Source organism: Lepidothrix coronata, unplaced genomic scaffold, assembly GCF_001604755.1.
Source record: "Lepidothrix coronata isolate B3197 unplaced genomic scaffold, Lepidothrix_coronata-1.0 Scaffold260, whole genome shotgun sequence".
Taxonomy (NCBI): Eukaryota; Metazoa; Chordata; class Aves; order Passeriformes; family Pipridae; genus Lepidothrix; species Lepidothrix coronata.
Genome location: NW_016690440.1, coordinates 757,824 through 778,617, shown reverse-complemented (window position 1 = coordinate 778,617; position 20,794 = coordinate 757,824). Strand labels below are relative to the sequence as shown.

General features: G+C 55.3%; 1 protein-coding gene across 14 annotated transcripts in view; it reads left to right on the top strand.

The window, feature by feature from the left end:
* CHD6 (chromodomain helicase DNA binding protein 6) overlaps positions 1-20,794 on the top strand; it is an 89,023-nt gene that overhangs the window by 31,601 nt on the left and 36,628 nt on the right. For 12 of the 14 annotated variants that reach the window (XR_001878180.1, XM_017835574.1, XM_017835575.1 and 9 more), the window contains 6 exons: positions 716-771; positions 12,205-12,704; positions 16,417-16,555; positions 17,074-17,223; positions 20,035-20,100; positions 20,578-20,636. Coding sequence is in view for 13 of the 14 variants with exons in the window: in XM_017835572.1 (XP_017691061.1) it covers positions 716-771; positions 12,205-12,704; positions 16,417-16,555; positions 17,074-17,223; positions 20,035-20,100; positions 20,578-20,636 (970 nt within the window). In the remaining variant the exon portion in view is untranslated. The remainder of the gene's footprint in view (positions 1-715; positions 772-12,204; positions 12,705-16,416; positions 16,556-17,073; positions 17,224-20,034; positions 20,101-20,577; positions 20,637-20,794) is intronic. The other 2 variants (XM_017835577.1, XM_017835578.1) reach the window with 1 other exon arrangement.

Below are 20,794 nucleotides of genomic sequence, written 5' to 3'. Positions count from 1 at the left end.
CTTGAAACTGCATCCCCTCTGGCCAGGCCTGTTATGCTGCTCCTGTGGGCTGTGAGGTGGGTGCTCACACAGCATCCTCCGGTGCTGCAGGGGCACAGGCCTGAGGACACAGCCAGCCCCAGTGCTGCGCTAGGGCTGCTGCAGCTTGTGGGGAGATGCTGTCTGCCAGCATTTCTCTTGCCCTCTTTGCTTGCCCCATCCTTATCCCCATAGCAGCTCTTCCCTGGTCGTGGTCACAGGGCTTGCAGCCTGCCTCAAGCTCCTGCATCCTCTCTGTGTCTCCTGCTGTTATTGCTGCTTGGCAGAGTGCTTTGTTTATTTACTGTGTCCCCCTGCTTGCTGCAGAGTTTTTGGCATCCAGTAAGTCTCTCAGTGGGGCCTGGGATGTGTCTGGGGCTCTGGGGAGTTGGAATGTGTTCTCTGCTAGCCCTGGGTGCGCCAGTTCTTGCTGAGACTGTGACTGCCAGATTGGTCTTGCCCAGTGGGTTTCAGGTAGCACCGAGCTGTGGGGAGATCTGTGGTTGGGCTCCTTGCCGTGGCTTAGCAGAGCAGATGTCCCCAGAGCTGTCCCTGAGAGTGTTTCGCTCCGTCAGCTTTGTTGCTCTGGGCAGCACTGGGGTTGGCTCGGCCTCCTGGAGGGGTGAGTGGAAGGATGGAGTGCCTCAGGTTCACCAGTCTCGTCATTGTGAATTTTTTTTTGTGTTGTGTCTTGCAGAAATAACATTCATCCCAGATTTGATGATAATGAAAATACAGAAAAAAGAAAAGCAGGTTTGTGACCCTCTCTCCTTCTCCCAACTTAGCTGGCAAGGCTGGGGACCATGTCCTGTGTGCTGTGTGGGAATTGTTGCAGTGGATGGGTGGTGGGAAGGAGGCCAGGATGGGGAAAGGTTCTGGCATTTCCAGACAAGGTTGCAACTCAGCACCTTGAGATTTCATCTGAGCTGCAACCCAGAGCGGGCCATTGATCAAGGTGGGTTTTGTCTTCAGTAGTGGAAGTGTTCTTGATTTGGTGCTGTCCCCAGTGAAGGAGCAGCCCTTCTTTTGCCTCAAAGCCCATAGTATTGGTTCTTGGTGGTATCTTATTACAAAACCACACATTTACTGTGATTACAGTTACTAACATGATACCAAAGGACTAACACCAGCTGGGAGGTTGGGGAAGATCATGCCTGGGAGCTGTGTGAGCTTGGCCAGGGAATCTTCTTCCTTTACTCAGAAAAAATTCCATCCCACCAAGCTGCCATTTCTGAATTGCCGCATCAGATCTTAACAACCTGCTGCTCCCAGAGGAGATTTATGAGCCAGTGGTCTCTGTATTAACCATGTGCAGGGGAAGAGCCTGACCGTCGGCGCTCTGCTGAGGGGAAAGGACCTGTTACATGTGTGGAGCCTCACTCTGCCTGCAGGGCTGAAATATTGCTGGAGGTATAAAACAAACTGGTCTGCCCAGAGCTAATTTGTGTCTGTGCTGCTTTTAATGGGAAACCATTAAATTGAACACAGAGTTAAGGAATAAATCTCTTTGAGAGCATGAGCCGGTACCATTTCTAACCAGCTCCGAAAGCAGCGTGTGCTGCTCAGGGCACTCCAGATCACACCACCATGGCAGGGTGATGGGATGAGGAAGGGAGGGAAGGGTTTGGAAGAGGTGAGTGTGCTGTTCTGGGTTTGCAGCAAAGCAACTGCTGTGGATATTGGAAGGTGTGTGTGGACAGACCACCAGTACTGTGGGAAGTAGTGAGCTTATCAGTGTGTCCTAAAGATGCTGTGAAAAAGCAGAGCCAGCTTCAAGGTGAGGAGGAGAAGGGGAGCGTGGCAGGTCTTGCATACCAGCACGGCTGGATCGCTCCTGATGGGGCAGGGCAAGGCCTGGAGGAGAGTGAGGTGCTTTAGGGGATGGGTCTGTGATCTCCCTGCTCTGGTAGTGAAGCCCAGGTAAGAAGTCCACACCACTCATTGGGCTAATAATAGCAGGTTTGACTGCTGTGGAAATGTGATTGCTGAGATGATGTGGGTTTTAAGCACAGCAGAACCACCTTCCACCAGCATTTGGAGATTCTAGAGGGCTCAACTGCTGAATTGTTTTGTGTAACTGCCCCTGAAGATAAAATCTGTGAGGGAGATAAAGACATGCCAGTGTGAGCAGGGAGGGGTAGAAGTCCAGCTGCTCATCTCTTGAGCTCTTGAAGACAGCAGCAGTGTAGGACAATCCTTGCAGCATGTCGCGGGGTGGGGTGCAGTGTTCCCAAGTTTGGTGTTTGGAAGAAAGCCTGGCCAAGCAAGGCTCCTGGGGGCACCGCGGGTTTCTGGTTGCAGTGGTGAAGGGCTCCCTGTCATGCTCAGCAGAGTGGCATTGAGGGCAGAACTAGCAAGAGGTGCCATTCCACATCACTCTGCACACCTGAGCCCAGGAGCTCCCACACCTTGTAAACAGACTTCTCATGGCACCAAGGAGGCTGTTGCCTTCCATTCAGCAGTCTGTGGAGAAAATGAGATGCTTGTGTGGTTCCCAGGGCTCTCAAGGGTCATGCGTTTCCATATGTGTCTCCCTGCCAGCCTCTCACCTGCGGAAGCTCCATGTTGGTTGTCATGTAGGTGTAGGTTCAAGCCCATGGGTGAAAAGGCTGGCAAAATGCTGGCACCCATCATATTGCTGAGGGATGGCAGGAGAGCTGCCAGCTGCCTTTGGAAACAAGTAATGCGTGTCCTCTCTTGCTTTGCCAAGCCCTTGGCTGCCCTAGGCCAATGCCTTGTCATGCCATGTCCACTGCCAGTGGATTGGGAAACCTGGGCTGGAGAGCTGGGCTGTCTGGGAAGGAGCCCCTCTCTGTGCCCCCTTGGTGCCCCCCGCAGCAGTGCCACTCTGCCTGCACAGAGTTCCTGGGCACTGCCAGCTGGTGCACCATCTGAGGGGCTGTTGTTAGCACAGGCGGGGTCTGTGTTTGCATGACTCTTCTTCCTTAGTAGGCATGAAAATCTGGTGGATTTGTCACCAAGCTGTGACTAACTTGTGAAACCTGTCACTTGCCTCATGACTTAGGAGTTTTCGTGGCAGGGTGCCTTGTCTGCTGGCAGAGGTGAGACAGGGGTGCCTGGTTACCCCCAAGAGCAGTGACAAGCGATGGATTCCTCAGAGGGCTCAGCAAAACCATTGTTCCCTGGGCTGCCTCTCCTGTCTGTGTCCTGGTTGTCCCTGGGCACTGAAAGGTCTTGTATTCCTTATTTCTGTCAAGCTCTGACTTGCTGAATAACCTGAGAAATATGGAACTAAAACAAATGCAGTTATCCCACAGTGCCTGTAAATCTCCTTATTCTACATTCATGGAAATGCTCCCATCCTGCATGGACTGTGAGAGCTGAACAGCATAGCTTGCCTCTTGGAAATGGAGAGATTGAAAACCCTGTGACCCCTTAGCTCCCACCTTCTTCTGGAGGGCTCTTCTGGCTCTTCAGCCTGGGCTTTGAGGTGGTTGGGAATCCCCTGTGGTCTGCGACCGGCAGTGTGGGAATGCAGTGGGGAACAGCCCAGGGCTGCAGGCACTGTGTGGCTGCTGGGCAGCCCTTCCAGCAGGGAGGCCTGTGGGAGGATCTATGGGAGCTCTGCTTGCCTTTGCTTCAAGCACTCACTGCATAAAATGAAGGATTTTCCTAAATTTTATGGGTCTGTTTAAGCAAAAGGTGAGCTTTGCTTGCTGCAAATGCTGCTGAGGGTTGTTACTGGAGCTCCTTGGGACAGGAGCAGGGTCCTGAGCAGTGAGAGGCAGTGCAAGGAGACAGGAGCCATCCGAGCCTAAGGGCACTTGTGAATCTGTCCCAGGTGTGTCCGTGGGCTGCTGGTCCATACTGGGCTTCTTTTTGTCACAATGAGACTGTCAGGTGTGATGACCTTTGGAGCTGGGTGCATGGAAGAGTTTTGGGCACCTGCTCTATAAGGATAAAGGGCAGGGGGAGCAGTGAGCTGCCAGGATACTCTTTTCTTGCACCCAGGAGCATCGGACCTGGTCCTCCCCCATGGTCCAAAGGCTGCACAGGCTTTCTTCCCATGCTCTTTCCTTGATTTCCTTCCCACTCTGACAGAGAGGACTGAGCAGGGAGGACAGCCTGGACAGCCCAGGGCAGCAGTGTTGTCCTCTGCCCCACCTGTGCCGTGTTCCAGTGCAGTGGAAACACATGTCCCACTGCCAGGGCTGTCCTGGTCACGAGACGGAGCTTTCTGGCCGTAGTTGAAGGCTGCATCATGGAGGAGCGTCTCGGGAACAGAGCCAGGCCCCACCTCCGTCATGCACATCCCATGGTGACTGCAGAGCCTGCTCAGAGACATGATGGAAGGTGGCACTTGTGTATTTTTAGCTTCTGCTGCATTGCATTAAGAGCTGGAAACAAGGGGTGCGGACATCCAGCAACGAGAACACAACAGCTCATGCTGTGCATGCCACTGGCAGGGATGGCAGCGGGTGCAGAGGTTGGCTCTGCCAAAACCCTCTGTGAAAGAAGCTGCCTGTTCTGCTCCCGTCGGGCTCTGCAGCCAGCTGTGCAGAGAAACTGGGCTGGGGGCAGGCAGTGTGACCATCTCAGGGAGGCAGAGCTGTGTCATGGTGCCCATCCTGGGCTGCGGGTGCAGTGGCAGCCTGGACGGTGGCTTTGGTCAGTGCTGTGGGGGGAAGCCAAGCAGCAGGGGTGCTGGGCCACACCTGGGCATCAGTCTCTGCCTAAAGAGCGTGGAAACCTTTGATGGCCTCTGCAGTCAGGGTCCCTGTGGACACTCCATGTACAGAACAAATCTCTTTGGGGTTTAAGCCATGCTCTAGACCCAAATGCAGGGCTTCTTTGGGGCTCTCCTGGTGGACTGTAGAAAAGCCTGGCCAAGCCTGCAGCAAATGGGGTTTGAATGGTCCTGGCATTTGGATGCAGGGTGGCATGTGGCATGGCCACTGATGCTGACTGTGGTCACACTGCCCAGCAAGAGTGTGTTGTGTGGATGTTGTCTTGAGCCTAGTAGCCAGGGCAGCTGGATCTGTTCTTGGCTATAACCATGAGAAGTTCTCAGCTGTGGCCTCTTTGCTGGACGGAGCTGCCATTCAGGTCCCGAGGCTGTGGCAGAGCTTTGCTCTGTTGGGAACACTGTGCTCTTGGAGGGGAAGGTCTGCAGGATGGGCAGTGAGGTGGACATGAAGCTGTTGGTCCTTTCCTCTTCCTGCGCCCAAACGCGTGCAGTACTGCAGGGTTTGGATATGGATCAGGAGTGATGCTGGCTGGTGAAGAGGCTCCAACATCCAGCAGTGTTGATCCAACATCCGCTTCATCCCCGTCGTATGTCCCGACTTCTGCCACGTGGGTCCAGGGGAGCGAACCTCTGCTCCTGTCTCTCCCAAATATCCCATGGCAAGTGCGTAACGTGTGTAATCAGTGCCACCTTTATGGGGCAGCAGATGTTGCTAGGCTGACTGACCATGGGCTGGGAACCCAGGAGCTTTGGAGTCAGGGTCTTGCAGGCCATGGAGGGAACAGGGCTCTGGATGTGTGATGATTCCCTCCTGGCTGGGCAAAAGGTGCAGAATCTTTTGCCCCATCCAGCCAAGCTTGACCTCTTTTGCTGTACCTCTCCCGCTGTACCTCTCCCAGGTGCTTGGGCCCAGTTTTCTCTTGTCTTCACCCAAAGCTGCCTGCTGCTCTCCAGTCTCACTTGCTTCTTAGGACTCTCATCACATAACATCCTAGTGTCATCCTGGCCCCCTGTCCCTAACTGCACTGTCCTGCCCCCAGTTCCCTCGTTCTTCCCCACCCCCCTTCTCTTTGCAGTTTCCTCTTCTCTGCTCTTCCCTTTGCAGGTATGTGGGGCAGGCAGGTGAGGGAGAAAGCAAGGGTTTCATACTCGGTTCAGACCACAGGCAGTCCCACTGGCCTGAGCTGATCCTTGCTTTGAGCAGGTATGAGGTAACACTGCTGAGCTTCACTGCTCCTGAGCTCCTGCACATGTGCCAAGTAGAGTTTGTAAACAGTCCCTTTACATCCCTGTGAGCCCAACTTTGCTGGAGGGCTCGGAGAGGGTCAGGGGTGCTGTGTGACCCTCATGGGCTGGGGTGGCTGGTGCGTCTCGCAGGCTCAGCAGTTTGGGAGAGAGGAGGGAGCCCTTCGAGGACCTGAGGTAGGAGCAGCTTTGCCTCCCATCTTCTAGTGGTGTTTTCCCCCCACCCCTGAATAAAAACTCAGGAATCGAGACTATAAATGAAACGAATTTCAAGTTAAAGAAAGCACACTGTTAAGGCCCACCCTGACCCTGGCTTTGCCCTAAAATGGGTTGTGCAATTATAAGTGCTCTCTGTTAGCCTCCACGGCTCTCAGGGGAAGTTTCAAACATTTTTGCTCTGATCTTCTCTTTGACACTAGTTAGACACATGGGACAAGACTTGGTGCTGCAGTGGATGCTGAGGGACTGTATGAAATGTAATTTATAGAAGATTCCTCTGTGAATAAAAAAACTTACAAACATTACATTAAAGTGTACTATGGAAACATGAAATCATTACAATCATCACCAAAAAAATGCCACTTGAGAGACAGTGCAAAGGCAGGGTTCTAAGGATAAAAAGTGTTCTGAGGAAGCGGAGGCTGCTTGTATTGGCTGCCAGACGTTTAGAGATGGGCATCACCTGCCAAAACCTGGAAGTCATGACCTTTACTTCTCCCCCACTGCAAAATACCCCAGAAGCAAAAAAGCTGTGTGCTTAGGTAGGCATGTACGAAGACATGTAGAAGGGGCAGTTGAATGGAAAACTATGTTTCTCTTCAGTTAAAAAAAAATTGTAGTAAGAAAAAGAAGACATACTCTGTGAATTTAAAAGTAAACCTGTAGCAAGGCAGGACTACATATATTTTTAGGAACCACTAAAGACACAGAATCTAATAGCAAATCTTTTTCCAACCATCTCAGGACTAAAAAGCCTTTAAGAGGAGTCACAGGGTAAATAAGGCGTTGAATGAGGGCTTGTGGAAACGCAGCACTGGCAGAACAGCTCAGTCAGGAAGGCTCCCTACCCAGAGCCATCTCTGATGCCAGAGGCATCAAAGAGTTACCCTTAAATTAAAGGGTTTGATAAAGACATTTTTGAGCAAAGTAACGCAAGCCACCTGCTTTGATGGTGTTTACTCCAGAATTGTAAAGGAGCCTGATGATATTTGGGAATTGCTAATAATGTTTGGGCCATTGCCCATCAGGAAGGGAAGGGGGGAGTAAATGTGAAACTGGAGGCCAATAGTTTCACTTGAGTAAATAGTTAGGAATTATAATAAACGCTTTATTTCTGAAAATACTACACTGATAAATAGTCAGCATGGCTTTTGCAAAGCAGAGTTAGTCCTTCCAGTCTGCCAGGGGTTTTAAAGATAACTGGATCACAGGACTGAAGTCGGGCTGGGCTGGTGCAGGGCTCATGGGCTTCCAACCAGCTGTTGAGGAAGTTTCTCACTGAATGCTCTTAAAGAAGCGTTGTCCTGACAAAAGCTCTTTCTGTAAATTAGTGACTGGTTAAAGGCAAGGAAGCAAAATACAGGGAAGGTGTTACAGCTTTCACAGTGTGGACTGGGGAAGAAAGGTGCTGGCTGATTCCTGCAGTCATCTGAGATGCTGAAATGGAAATGGAGACTGAAAAGTTGAGAAAAGTCTCAGAGTGTGCCCAGTAAAGCCTTGGGGGAACCAGCCATGCACATGTCGTCACTGCAGGCTGTCCCTGTTCATGGAGGAGACTGTAAAATGCTGGCAGAGAGTTTGGTGTCTGCCTACAGGTTGTTCCAGAGGTGTATTCAGTGGTTTGTAAAGGGAGAAGGAGCAGAGCAGAAACCCTCCTGCTGTGCTGTGGTACCTCTGATGCTACGTGCTTCCTCTTGCCACCCCATAGCCCATGGGGTTGGAAGAGGTTCAGAACAGGATAAGGCAGGTGGTCTGAGAGCTGGCCCTGTCCGCCTGCGAGGAGAGGGTGACGTGTCAGCTGTACCTTAGCTGGGCCAGGAGAGCTCTGCAGGGAGAGGACGGCAAAACTGAATTGTATGGAGTGGGTGACATGGAGACCCTCTCATACCCTGAGAAGTAGAAGCCACTTAGGAGGGCAGCAGGATTTAAACAAAATTCTTGGGTTTTCCCCATCCCTTACGAGTCTGTAGTACTGAATACCCCTGGGTGCTTTGACACCTGGGGTTACAGGTGGGTTTGTCATTGTTTGGGTGCAGCCTGTCACTGGACATCCTGAGCTGGGCCAGCCTGGGCAGACGGGGCACAGAGGTGCTGCCTGCCCTGCCCCACTCCTGCCCCCTCAGGGTCAGAGCACAGGCCTAGAGCATCCCCAGCTGGTGCAGAGCAGCACAGAGCAGCCTGTCTTGCCCGCCTACTGTAGGAGCGTCCCAGGGGTACGGTTTGCCAGGTTTAGGCTCCTGCAGCTGTGCGTGTTGGCCCCCCGTGTCGCTGTTGGCCACTGCTGCAGACAAGATGCCCTGTAGCCCATTCCCACCATGAGCCTGGTGGCTCATGGAGACGTGTCTCAGGCCACTCAGGCCGAGGTTGCTGCTGCAGCAGAGCCTCCCTGCAGTGCTGTGTCCCCATCAGCGTGACACCAACCCTTCAGCCTCTCATCCTTTGGAAGTAGGGATGATGTTCCCTGGGGCAGCAGCACGGGCACAGTAAGCTCCTGCCTGGCACAAAGAACCAGCCAGGCTGCTGCAGGCAAGTGGTAAGGGTGCTCTGGAGGCATGCAGGAGCACAGATAAGGCTGGCACTGCTTTCTTAGTCTTTTCCTGTTGACAAGAAGCCAGGATAAACTGAACCTCATCAAGGGGAAGTAGAAAAAGCCCATTCCCTGGCTCGTGGCAGTGAGCCAGGCTCTCATGGCAAACTGTACTTGGCAGCACAGTCCTGTGTGGATGGCCAGAGCTTGCTGTGGACTTTAGAAGCATGACATGGAGCATTTTCCTCTCAAGACAAACCAGGAAGCCTTGGGAGCAGTAGGATTTCTGGGCTGGCAGCAACTTGCCTGCGCTTGGTGGGAAGCAGCCTGGGCTCCCTGCCCTCTGTGTGTCTGCTACCCGTGCGAGCCCGGGCCGTGAGCCTGGTCCCACAGGCTGGCATTTGATGGCCTGTTCATGGCAGAGCCTGTGCCAGAGGCTTCTGGCTGCTCCAGCTGGAGGCAAGTGCTGCTGACTGGGACCAGCACTGCTCCTGGGACACAGCAGGCCTGATGCCCACAGGGATCCCAGGGCAAGGCAGTGACACTGAACATTAGGAAAGCAGACTGCACGCTCTTCGGGGAGATTGTCAGTGGGATCCCCTGGGAGACTGCCCTCTGGGACAACGGAGTGGGACAGAGCTGGATCTTTAAGGAAGCCTGGGTCGGGGCAACTCCCAGTTATCAATCCAGGCTGGGAGATGAACAGATCAAAAGCAGCCCTGCTGAGGAGGATTTGGGAGTGCTGGTGCATGAGAGGCTGGACATTCCCCATCTGTGTGCACTAGCAGCCCAGAAACCAGCCATGTCCTGGGCTCCATCAAAAGCAGCATGAGGGAAGTGATTCTGCCCTTCTGTTGTGCTCTGGTGAGACCCCACCTGCAGTGCTGCCTCCAGGTCTGGGATCCTCAGCACAGGAAAGACATGAACCTGTTGGAGCAAGTTCAGAGGAGGCCACCAGGTTGATTAAAGGGATGGAGCACCTCTCTTATGAGGAAAGGCTGAGAGAATTCAGTTTGTTCAGCCCGGAAAAGAGGAGGCTTCAGGTTGACATAATTGCAGCCTTCCAGTACCTAAACAGGGCTTACAAGAAAGATGGAGAGGGGCTTTTTACAAGAGCATGTAGTGACAGGACAAGGAGGAATGGATTCAAACTAAGAGAGAGTAGGTTTAGATTAGATATTAGGAGGAGATTCTTTGCTGTGAGAGTGGTGAGACACTGGAACAGGTTGCCCAGAGAAGTTGTGGCTGCCCCACTCCTGGGGGTGTTCAAGTCCAGGTTGGATTGGGCTCTGAACAACATGGCAGAGAGTGGAACTAGATGATCTGTAAGGTCCTTTCCAACCCAGGCCATTCTGTGATTCTATGATTCTAAATTGTTCCAGCTGACCCTCAGCTTGTGAGATCTGAGGAATGCAAGGCTGAGACTGATCTTGTTGTACAGCCAGTGGGCTTGGAAGCAGCATCTATAGTGCTGATTTTCACCTGGCCCAGAATATATTCCCGTCAATTGCTTGGGTGCCCTTTGATGGCTGGTCCATGTGGTGGTATGTTTGCTCTCCCCCATCCCAAGACAGCAGCAAGGGCCAGGGCAGAGCACTGCAGGGGGCTGCAGGCAAGGCAGGGGTGCTGACCAATGCCAGCCAAGCCTGCAGCCCCACTCATGGGTGGCTGCAGGGGTGTTGCCCCCTTGCAGTCTGTTTCATTTACTGCTTTTATCTAATCCAAATCAGAAATCCAAGTGTACAAAGCACCCTGTGTCTAGACCACCCTGGATGGGCTCCAGCCCTCAGCCTGTAAGATGGAAAGATTTACATTCTCTCCCACAGCTCTGAGGTACCTGAGGAACTGGATGGTGCTGGGGTTCTGCAGGGCCAGGCATTGCTGCCAGAGGCACTGGCACCTCAGCACCAGGGAAGTTGCTTGTGAAGGAACCAGCACTCCTGGCCTGGGGCAGCTGTGGGTGTGGGGTGCCAGGGCGAGCACTGCCCCTGTCCCCACAGGCACAGTGCTGCCCGGCGCCTCCTGGGCCACTCACCTGCTGCCCCACAGCCTCCCTATGAGGAGGTACCACCTCCAGGCTGGCAGGATGGGCCCATGTGTTGTCTCATGTCACAGCCACCAGCCACCACAGGACCAGCTTTCCAGCACTGGTCATGCTGCTGGGCTTGGTCTGGTGCTGCTTTGCCAGCCCCACAATGAGCCAACCCAGCAGTGGCTGCTGCTTCCCTCTGCTCATGGCTGAGCCGTGCATTAAAAGGAGGAGCTAATCAGGTGGTTGTGGGTGAGAAGTTTGCTATCTCCTGTGAGAGCTGTGGGGTTTGCTCTGCCACTGTGTGGTCAGAGGAGCAGCTCAGACTGCTCTTGCTGCCAGGGCAGCGGGCAGAGACCTGCCTGGGCACCTGGAGGTATCCCAGCAGTGCCACACGGGATCGGTGCTGGACATGGCCTCAGCTGCTCTCCAGTGGCCTCTGGTCACAGGCAGGGAGGAGAGCGTGCAGTGGGCTGACCGAGGTGCTGCCTGTGCCAGGGCACTGGGGATGGGAACTGACCAGTTGAGCAGCTGAAGCTGAGCACGACCTTTTCCTCTCCCCATCCTTACTGCACTCAACTGCGCTTCTGCCCAGTCCTTTGTGCAACCCTTGCTCTCTCCTGCTTTGGCAGCTGCTGTAAGAGATGTTTCTTGTTCTGACTGTGAATTGTCACCCACAGCTCCCTTCCTTGGGCTGTCTCCTGCCAGCCCCCTGGCCTGGGCTGCTCTCAAGGAGCCAAGGTTGCTGCTCATGAGCCTGGGCCTTTACCAGGCTACTCGAGCAGAGCTGGGCCCCTGAATGCTGCTGTCTGGTCGTGCCTGCCGCAGCCAAGCATGTCAGGGAGGCAGCTGAATTCCTTTCAATGTTCAGTGCTGGAAAGTTCTCTGGAAGTGAAGCTGTAGCAGGAAGGGCAGCTCTGCTCTCCTGGGCTGGAGGGAGCCCCAGCACTCAGCAGCTCCCGGGAGAGGTGCCAGTCTAACCCTCTTTTGCCCCAAGGTCTGCCCCATATGGAGCTGGTGCCCACTTGTTGCAGGCTGCAAGGCATCCTTAATTTCCTCTCCTTGCCCTGTCGGGACAATCCTTGTCTCTGGGCAACAGGCAGGAGGTGGCCTGGGCACAAGGGTCTCTCTGGCCTCAGCAGAGCGAGGTCTGGAGTGTCCGATCAAAGGCAGGACTATGTTTGGGGCACACACTGGGGCCAGCTTGGGACCTGCGTGGGCTGGTGGGGAGGTCAAAAGGCCTCTATCTGTCACTTCCATTGGGCAGGGAAGGGACGTCCTCCCTGTTGAGCTGTGTCTGCCCGTGGTGGCCATGAGCCGTAGTCCCCATGTGCTGAGGGACACTGCTGTGCTGCACTGGGGGATTGGAGCCTTGTGGGGCTGCGGTTCCACCCGCAGCACCTGCTGTTTCCAACTGTGCCATTTGCTTCACTCACTGCCTTTCTGTTCTCTCTGCAGCCACTGACCTTAAAAGCGCTGAGCCTCTCCCCAATGTCGTCTGCCTGGGAGTGCAAGACACAGGACACCTTTGCCAGCAGCGAGGAGCAGGACGAGGTGCCCCACCAGGTGACAGTGACGGGCACGAACACGGGCAGCCAGTGCCAGTGCCCAAAGGAGGAGCCCGGTGGGGCTCCCCAGAAGCGGACGAGCACCCAGAATGGGATGCAGGACAGTGGGGGCGGGGGCACAGGGGTGAAGAAGAAACGGAAGAAAAAGGATCTGGGAGAGCAGGAAGGGGGAGATAAAGCAGCTGTGGAGGTGAAACCAAAGAGGAGGAGAGAGCCTAAAGAACCAAAAGAGCCTAAAAAGGCGAAGGAGTCCAAGAAGCCGAAGGAGCCCAAACAGAGGGAGGTGGCCAAGAAGCCTCGCAAACCTCGGGAACCCAAAGCCCCAAAGGAGCCTAAAGACAAGAAGAGCAGCGCTGAGCCTGCCCCCAGAGCAAGACCCAAGAAGAGCAGGTGGGTGGTGGTGTGGCCGTGTCTGTGTGCCTGGTGTGGACAGGGCTGTGGGCTTGCAGGAGCTGCAGCCCGGAGAGTGGCACTGGATGTGCAGGCTGCTTGTGCTGCAGGCTGGACGTGCCAGTTGGGAGGCCAGGGTGAGCTCTGCTCATGCACAGGCAGGACAGACAGGTGCCCTTTTGGGGATGAGGCCCTGTGAGACCCCAGATCCATAAGAGGACCAAAGAATCTTGGCCTCTCCTTGGTGTGGCCTTTATGCCAAGTGTCCTGGGGCAAAAGGGACCTTAGGGTGGTGTCCCACCAGGACAGCGAAGTGCTGTGTGGCAGGGGACCTGTCATGCCTGTTTTGGGGCTGGGGCAGAGTGTATGTGAGTGAGAAAAACATGACCCTGGACTCTGTGCAAGTGAAGCTCCTCGCACACCCAAGGGCTGGCAGTGTGCCTTCCCTCAGCTCAGGTTTGGGAGGATGGTGGAGCACATCCCATTCCGGCTCCCTCTCCCAGGTGGCAGGAGCTGTCCCTCCTTGCAGCTGCGGAGCTGTGCTGGCAGCCGAGGCCAGCGGTGGGGGGAGGCCTGAGGACTCCCTGGTACTGCACAGCCCAGCGCTGCCGCCTCCGCTAATTCCTCATCCTTTTAATTAACAGGCTGATTGGACAGAAGCTCTGATCTCTTTTTAATTGGGGATGTGTGCACATAGCAGAGCAGGTCTCAACAGCACCGCTGTCATTTGGTTTACTGTTGTGGACTGGCGAGAATAAGTGGTTTTGGAGAGTCCTGTACAAAGCAGGCCCATCAGCTGGAACTGAGCCCTCCTCATGTACTGTAAATAATCCATGAGCTGAATATATTTGCACTGTAAATGCAGTTACTACAGGAGCCAGCTGGGAATTTTTCAGCAAAATCATTCTTTGTTACAAAACATCAATTTGGTAGATCTTCTTGAGGACACTTCCCTGGAAATGGTCTCCAGAATGGAGTTTCCCGGTCTGTGGGATCTGCCCACCTTCCTACCACCATGGCTGCCCAGGGCATGTGTGCAGGGCGAGGACTGAGCCCTGGGTCTTCCACAGCCCTGCTTCTTCAGAGCTCACTGACAGCCAGATCCTGGAGAGGCCAGGGCTGCACAGCCAGCACCAGGGGGGCCTTTAGTGCCATTGGTGTGGGCTGGTTGTGGGCAGGAGGAGGTCTGGGGAGCTCACCGGGGTGAGTCAGGTGCCACGTCCCCAGCGGCTCCCTGAGCCATGCAGTGCTGTCACTTCTGGTCTTCCTCGAGCCTGGGGCTCTGCACATGTTCGTTGTCCTGGGCTGGTGAGCCAGAGAAGATAGGGGATGGATGGATCAAATGGACAGTGCCAGGAGGGTGAGGAAAGGGCTCCTCCAGGCCCCAATGAGGGCTGCAGCAGGGAGATGGAAGTGGAGAGGGAAGGAGAGGGGCAGGAAAGGGAAGGATGAAGCCCATGTAAATGCAGCATTGGTTCCCAAGGAGGGTCCTGGGATCAGGGATGCAGCTAGCAGCTTTTCCTACTAACACTTCTGCTCCACCAGTAAGAACCTGCCATACAGGCAGTTCACAGAGGTCTGCCCGTGCAGCGGGAACTGTGGGACCCGACCAAAGCTGGGGAAACCTGGGAAAGAGGAGACCATGGAGGCTTGTGCTCGTTTAAGGTATTCATGGCTCTCGTAGGAGCTCGTTGCCACCCTGGCAGGTCCTGTGGCTGCCAGCAGTAGTACCTTCACAGGGCATCGAGGGTCACAGGGCAGCCCATGACCATGTGACCTGCCATGGACAGGACACCTTGCTAGAGATGGGGCTCGTGGCAGAGTAAGCCCAGCTGCAGAGCTGGAAACCCTGGCCCTCCTGCCCAGGCACAGCAGGGGCTGCGTGTACCAGGAGGGGCTGAAGGATGATCCACTTGCTGTGCTGGGCACCAGCAGAGCCCTGGTGAAGAGGCCACTTCGTGCAAAGCAGACCATTTAATATAACTCTGTAACACATCATGCAGCCAGAAGAAACCGTGTGTGGGAGTCTGGGAGTTCCACAGGGCTCTGCACATTCCTAATGCTCTGTCCCAGTGGAGCCTGAGCCTGTTGTGCTTCCTCCTGCTCACCTGCACCTTCCAGGAAGACCTAGTACCAATCCTGCTGCTTGGAAAGCCTAGCTCATGCGTCCTCCTTGCAGCTTCTCTGCCTCCACAGCCTCTCTTCGAGCCTCATCTCAGACTTGCTTCACCCTCTGGGTCAGCCCCCAGCAAACCCACCTGTGGGAGTGTCAGGTGGAAGCTGTGCAGGGAACAGAGCTGTGTGTCCCCCTGTGCCTCCTGCCCAGGACGGAGCTGGGGAGGTGTCTGGGGGCCCCTGGCAGTGCAGGGAGGGGAGGGGAGAGCAGCAGGCAGGGTCAGTACTCTGTGCAGATGGAATGATTGCTGGGAGTCCTCTAAGTGGCAGATAATGGTAGCATAATTTCTTCTAAATTATTTCTAATCGTAGTAAATGACTGATTCATGAATGAAACAGTTGTTAATTGTGACTTACAAATCAATATCTTGGGAGTTATTGCTCAGTGGAAGCAGTGCTCACAGAGCATTTTCAGGGCCTCTAATTCAAGTGTGGATGCATGACCAGGGCATTTTTGGCCTAAACAGCAGATTTTTACCCTTACTTTTTGACAGTCCCAGGCAAGCAATGATTTTTCCTGTTAAATGGACCTAAAACCTTGACATGGCTTTGAAACTAACTGTTCCTCTGACACTGTGCAGGTCTGGGATGTGGAGGGAATGGATGGCAGGGCTGGGAGTGAGGAAGGGAGTATTGCTCAGCCCCAGGACAGGCACCAGCACTTTGGAGTCTTTCCCTTAACTGTGTTCCTTGCAGAGGATAAGGATGGACAGTCACGTTGGGAGCTGTTGTTTCTTACCCTGGTGTGTCCTGGTCCCATTCCCTCGCACAGGAAGGTTGTGCTGGGTGACAGGGGCTGCAGGTGGCCCTTACCTTGAGAGTGTGCCGTGGGGCTGGGCTCATCTTCGCTTGTTTTTCAGGGAGGTGGTGGGATTCACAGGAGCAGAGCCCAAATCCCCTCTGTAACCATCTGCTGTGATGGGCCATTGCACCTTTGGGAGTGAGACCTGCAGCGTTCGTGGCCATCACAGGGCTCAACTTCCCCTGGCTGGAGGCACAGTCCAGTGTCTGTCAGCTGCTGTCTCAGGAGGGGACTCAGTGCTATGGCTCAGGAAGACAAACCATGATCTGGGGCAGCTTGTGTCCTCAGCACTGGTGTAAAGGTTTACTGGGGTAAACTGATTTGCTGGCAGGGCTCTCTGACACACGCAGGAGTTGGCCAGCAGTGTGGCCAGTGTTGGGAGTGCTGTGATCGGAGCAGGCACCTTGCTGCCCTGGCCTGCTGGAGTCTGTGGTGGGGACATCCTTTTTGTGCCTACACTGAACCCCAACTCCTACAGCCCCTGTAGGGCTGTTCCCCGGCTGGTGGGAGCTCCCAGGCAGGGCAGGTGGACCCTTTCATCCCAGTACTGGAACTGGATGGAGAAACACTTGGTGGTGATCAATGAGCATCACAAACTAGGGGTCCCCAGTGCTGGGGGAGGCCCCAGGAGCCTTGAGGTGCCTCTGGGTGATCCATTGGGAGCATAGCCCTGTGCCTGCTGGCTCTCCCCTTGGATTCCTAGGACAGGATCTAACTGTCAGTCTGCCTTGGCAGCAAGGACACCCCTGTGGAGAAGAAGAAGAAAGGGAAGAGGAAAAATGAGGTACCAGCAAACAGTTTGGATTTGGATCAGGATCTGCTGAGCCCATCCGTACAGAGCCCAGAGGAGTCTGCGGAGTCAGCTGACAGCCAGGTATGTCCAAAGCCCTCTGCTGCCAGTGGAGGAAATCCCAGCTGCCTTTGAGTGGGAGAAGAACTGGGCCCCTGGGTGCAGTGGTCAGAGAGCATGTTCAGCAGTGTGGCTCCAAGGCCGGCTTCTGTCAGCTGATGGCCCAGGGTTAGGTGCACGTCCCTCAGCCTTGAGTGTCCTTCTCTATCATGACTCTGGGCAGCTCCCCTTTCGTGGCACAGCACAAGGAGGCAGGTTGGCCCTGCAGTCTGGGGAGCTGTATGCTCTGTGTCTCTGCAGGGCTCCTCTGCCTCACACCCTGGGGACTGATGGGGCTGTGTGGGTCGGGATGGAGACCTCGGCACCACGGTGGGGGGTTATCTACAAGGAGAGCCAGTTCTCCTCACCACCTCCGTCCTGCTAGGGCAGGGGGTAGCCTGAACATCCAGCAGCCCTGGGGCTTTCTTTCTGCCTCTCAAGCAAGGAGGAGATACTTGGTCTGCCTGTGTCCCCTGGCACTGCCTTTTTCATCCCGTGTACAGAAACGACGCTCCGGACGGCAGGTGAAGAGGAGGAAGTACAATGAGGACCTGGATTTCAAGGTTGTGGATGATGACGGCGAGACAATCGCTGTGCTGGGAGCTGGGCGAACCTCCGCGCTCTCTGCCTCTACTCTGGCATGGCAGGCGGAGGTAGTGCTGGGTGTGGGATGGGGGGTGTGGGATCTGCCTCATGCAGCGTGTCCCGGGATGTCAGTGATGATGGTCAGGAAAGTAGGGGCTCCCAGCTCAAGGATGGGGTGAGAGTGTGTCTGTCTGGAAGGGTGCAGGCTGGCTTTGCAGGAACTGTGAGATGGGCAAGAGAGGTGTGCAGGTCTGACTGCTGCCCTCTTGCTGGGAGAACAGGACGTCTGGAACATGTCACATAACTGGACACGTCCCTGAAGAAGTGACCCAACCACTGCCCATGCACACCTTTGGCTCCAGTCTCTGTAGATCCTGTCTATGATTAGTCTATTATTTTGTCTCTGCCAGCTGAGGACTTTGTAGGTACCAGGTCATCATTTTCAGCCCCGGCTGCTCTCCATCAGTGCCTTGGAACAAAGCAATGCCAGCCTGACACTTGCCAGCTGAGCTGATCTGCCGGGCAATGTGGCGGGGACCAGCGGGTACCACTGCAGTTTGGGCCTTGCTGTCCTGCTGCCTATGCCCACTAGTTCAGTGCTGGCTTGTGGTGGGTGCTGGTGGCCCTTTCCTGCCTGCCTGTGACTGTGTGTTGGATTCTGCAGCTCATTCCATTTCTGATCATTAACAGATCTGCCAGATATTAATAATGGTCACTAGTTGTTTTCACAGCATTCTTGTAACCCTCTGTAGTCCCCTCTTCCCAAAGCTTTGGTGGGTATTAGTCAGCTCTGTTGTTCAGCCATTAGGTAAGCTCTGGCCTGATGGTCCATGCCTGGCCTGGACCCACAGGACGTGCTGTGGGTGCTGCTTCAGCTCTGCCTGGGGCTGTGTCCCAGCTGGGCTTCTGGCACTCATCTTTCTAAGTGAGATTTTCAAAGCAGCAGATAGGTATGAGCTGCCACTCTGTTCTCCTCTCAGTTCTGAACTTCCATCTCGGTTTGTCCTGCTCCAGGTGAGTTATTAAGGCTGTTGTCCAGTAGCAGCCAGGCTGGGTGGCTGCTGTGGGGCCTGGCCAGCCTGCACAGCTGGGCCTGCCCATGGCTGCTCCCAGGGTCAGAACTGACCTGGCAGGGCAGGATGTGAGTGCTGCGACTGTGATGCTGCTCTCTCCATGGCCTGGGCTTGCACCTTTCCCCTTGGGTCCTGGCCACAGTCCTCAGAATCTCTGTGGGGCAGTGCAGGGCTCCTCCAGCAGCCTTCAGACAGCAAGCAATGAGCCATGGACCATTGTAAGGGCTGTGGGGCAGTGTGGGAGCTCCAAGCTCCAAGGCACTGTGGTGTGCCCCTGACCATATTCACACAAACCCTTTGTGCCAGGCCAGGGTCAAGCAGAGCCCAGCAGTGCCAGGGTGGATGCCTGGGCACGGGGGAAGGGGCACTGCACAGTGTCTGCAGTGGGAGCACGTCTGCAGTGGGAGCACCTCTGCACACTCCCCTCAGCCATGTTACCCTGGCGTGGGGCAGAGCTCCTCAAATAGGGCAGAAATCCCACTCTGGGCCTCGGATGGCTGCTAAGGGCCCAGACAGACCTGCTGTTCCCCTGCTTACTGTGTTGTGGTGCTGGGTCCAGCATCCTGCCCTGCACACGAGGGTAGTGCCAAGGCAGCAGTCAGTCGAGGGCTGAGGATGGAAGGGTTGCTGTGGCCCCGGGCATGGTCTTGGCTTTCCCAGACGCTTTCAGGTGAGTGGTGTGGGATGCCCCATGTGTCTGTCCCTCCCCAGCATGCCCTGAGCCATTCTTTGAGAATCTTCTAGTCTGCAAAGCTACACCTCAGGACTGCTTTGCCTTGGACCAGGTTCTGCCTCCATCTGAAGGGGATGAACAAAGTCCTTCTCTTTTCTGCTCTGTGCTTTGCTCCTCCTGCTGCTGTACCATCTCCCAGACAGGGCAGAACTGATATTTCTAATGCTCAAGCAAGCTCCATGTTTTTGGTGTGTGTCCTCTCCCATGAGTCTTCCCGTGCCTCTCCTCTGCAGCACAGACGGGCACAAGCCCAGCTCTCTTGTCCCTTGGCATTTGGTGGGGCTGGTCCTGGCACAGATGCAGCCAGGAGAGCCTCCCCCTCCCTGCTCTCAAGGCTGGCAGCAGGGCAGTGTTAGGGCACCTCCAGCAAAGCCCGTGTGCTCAGCGAGAGGGGCTGTGCTGGGAGCCTGGGGTGCCCGCAGAGGGGATCTGCAGCCTCAAGGGGTGATTCCCTCAGGGGAGAGTTGAAGCCTGCAGAGGGAAGGAGGCAGCACTTTGAGCCTACCAGGAAGAGCTGCATGGACACTGGTAGGGTGAGATGCTGTTGCCTGTGTCCTGAGGCTTTAGGCAGGTGGCAGCAACAGAGGGTGCATGTGGCAGGGCTCAAGAGCCCTGCTTTCCTGGGGTCCTTGGGGCCATACAGCACTACAGAGCTGTATAAAGGCCAAGGCATGTCCAAGATCTGGCATGGAGAGTGCCTGGGAGTGGAAACGCGCATGTTTTTCCTTCCTTGGGTCTCAGGGCAGAAGTGCCCAAGTTCCCTCCTCTTTTCTGGGAGAGTTGCCACCCTCTCCAGCTGCCCTGGTGTAGCTGGAAGGACCCATACAGCAAACCCAACAATGCTGTGGCCTGACTTATCCAGGGAGGATGGGCAGAGGGTGAGTGTAGCTGGGCAGGCAGCACTTACACCCTCACACCCAGCAAGGGCTCCCCAGGCACAGCTCTCCCAGCTCCCAGTGCCAGCTCTGTCTGCCCAGCTGGTGGACTGGGAGAGGGGCAAGTAGCTGCTCTGTGCAGGGAGGTGCCAGGGCATGTGATGAACTGGGAAAACAGCTCTCCTCTCCTGTCCCCAGGAGCCTCCTGAGGATGATGCCAATATCATTGAGAAGATCCTTGCCTCCAGGATGGTGCAGAAGGAGGTGAGTGGCAAAGATGTCAGTGGGGCTGGAGGTCCGTGGGCATAGGAGAGACGGGACCTGGCTGCCCTATGCAGCAGGGACATGAGACGTAGCAGCAGTTGGTGCTGCCGTGCTCTTCCTTGCTCTTGCTCTCACGGTGGAGTGCTGGGGTGTGCCCACCTTTCTGGGCCGTGGATCAATGTGGTGCCTCTCCTATCCTGAGTACCAGAAAGCCTCTGGAGAGAGTCAGGCCTGGGCTTATGCCCAGGAGGTGTTTGAGTCCCCCATGGTCAAGGATGGTCTCACACCATGTTCCCAAGGGCTATTATGCCTCCGGGGCAGCAGCACAACAAGTGCCTGGCTGTCCTCACCGTCCCTGGGGCTCAGTCCCTGGGGCCTGTGGCCAGGGAGGGGATGGCTGCCTGCACCCAGGTCGCAAAGCACGCCTCCCCAGTTTCTGCACAGGCTCTGACTGTTGCTGCCTCTCCTTGGTTTCAGGCTCATCCTGGAGGCCTGGCATTTGAGACGGAGGAGTTCTACGTCAAGTACAGGAACTTGTACGTGTGGTATTGTGATGCTTTTTGCCCTGTGGGCCCTGTGCATGCAGGAGCAAGGACTGTGCGCTCCCACCTCCATCCCATCCCTAGCTGCAGGCCCAGCATCCCTGTTTTCCAGACTCTGTCCTCCTGAGCCAGCCATAGTGGTGGGAAACAGG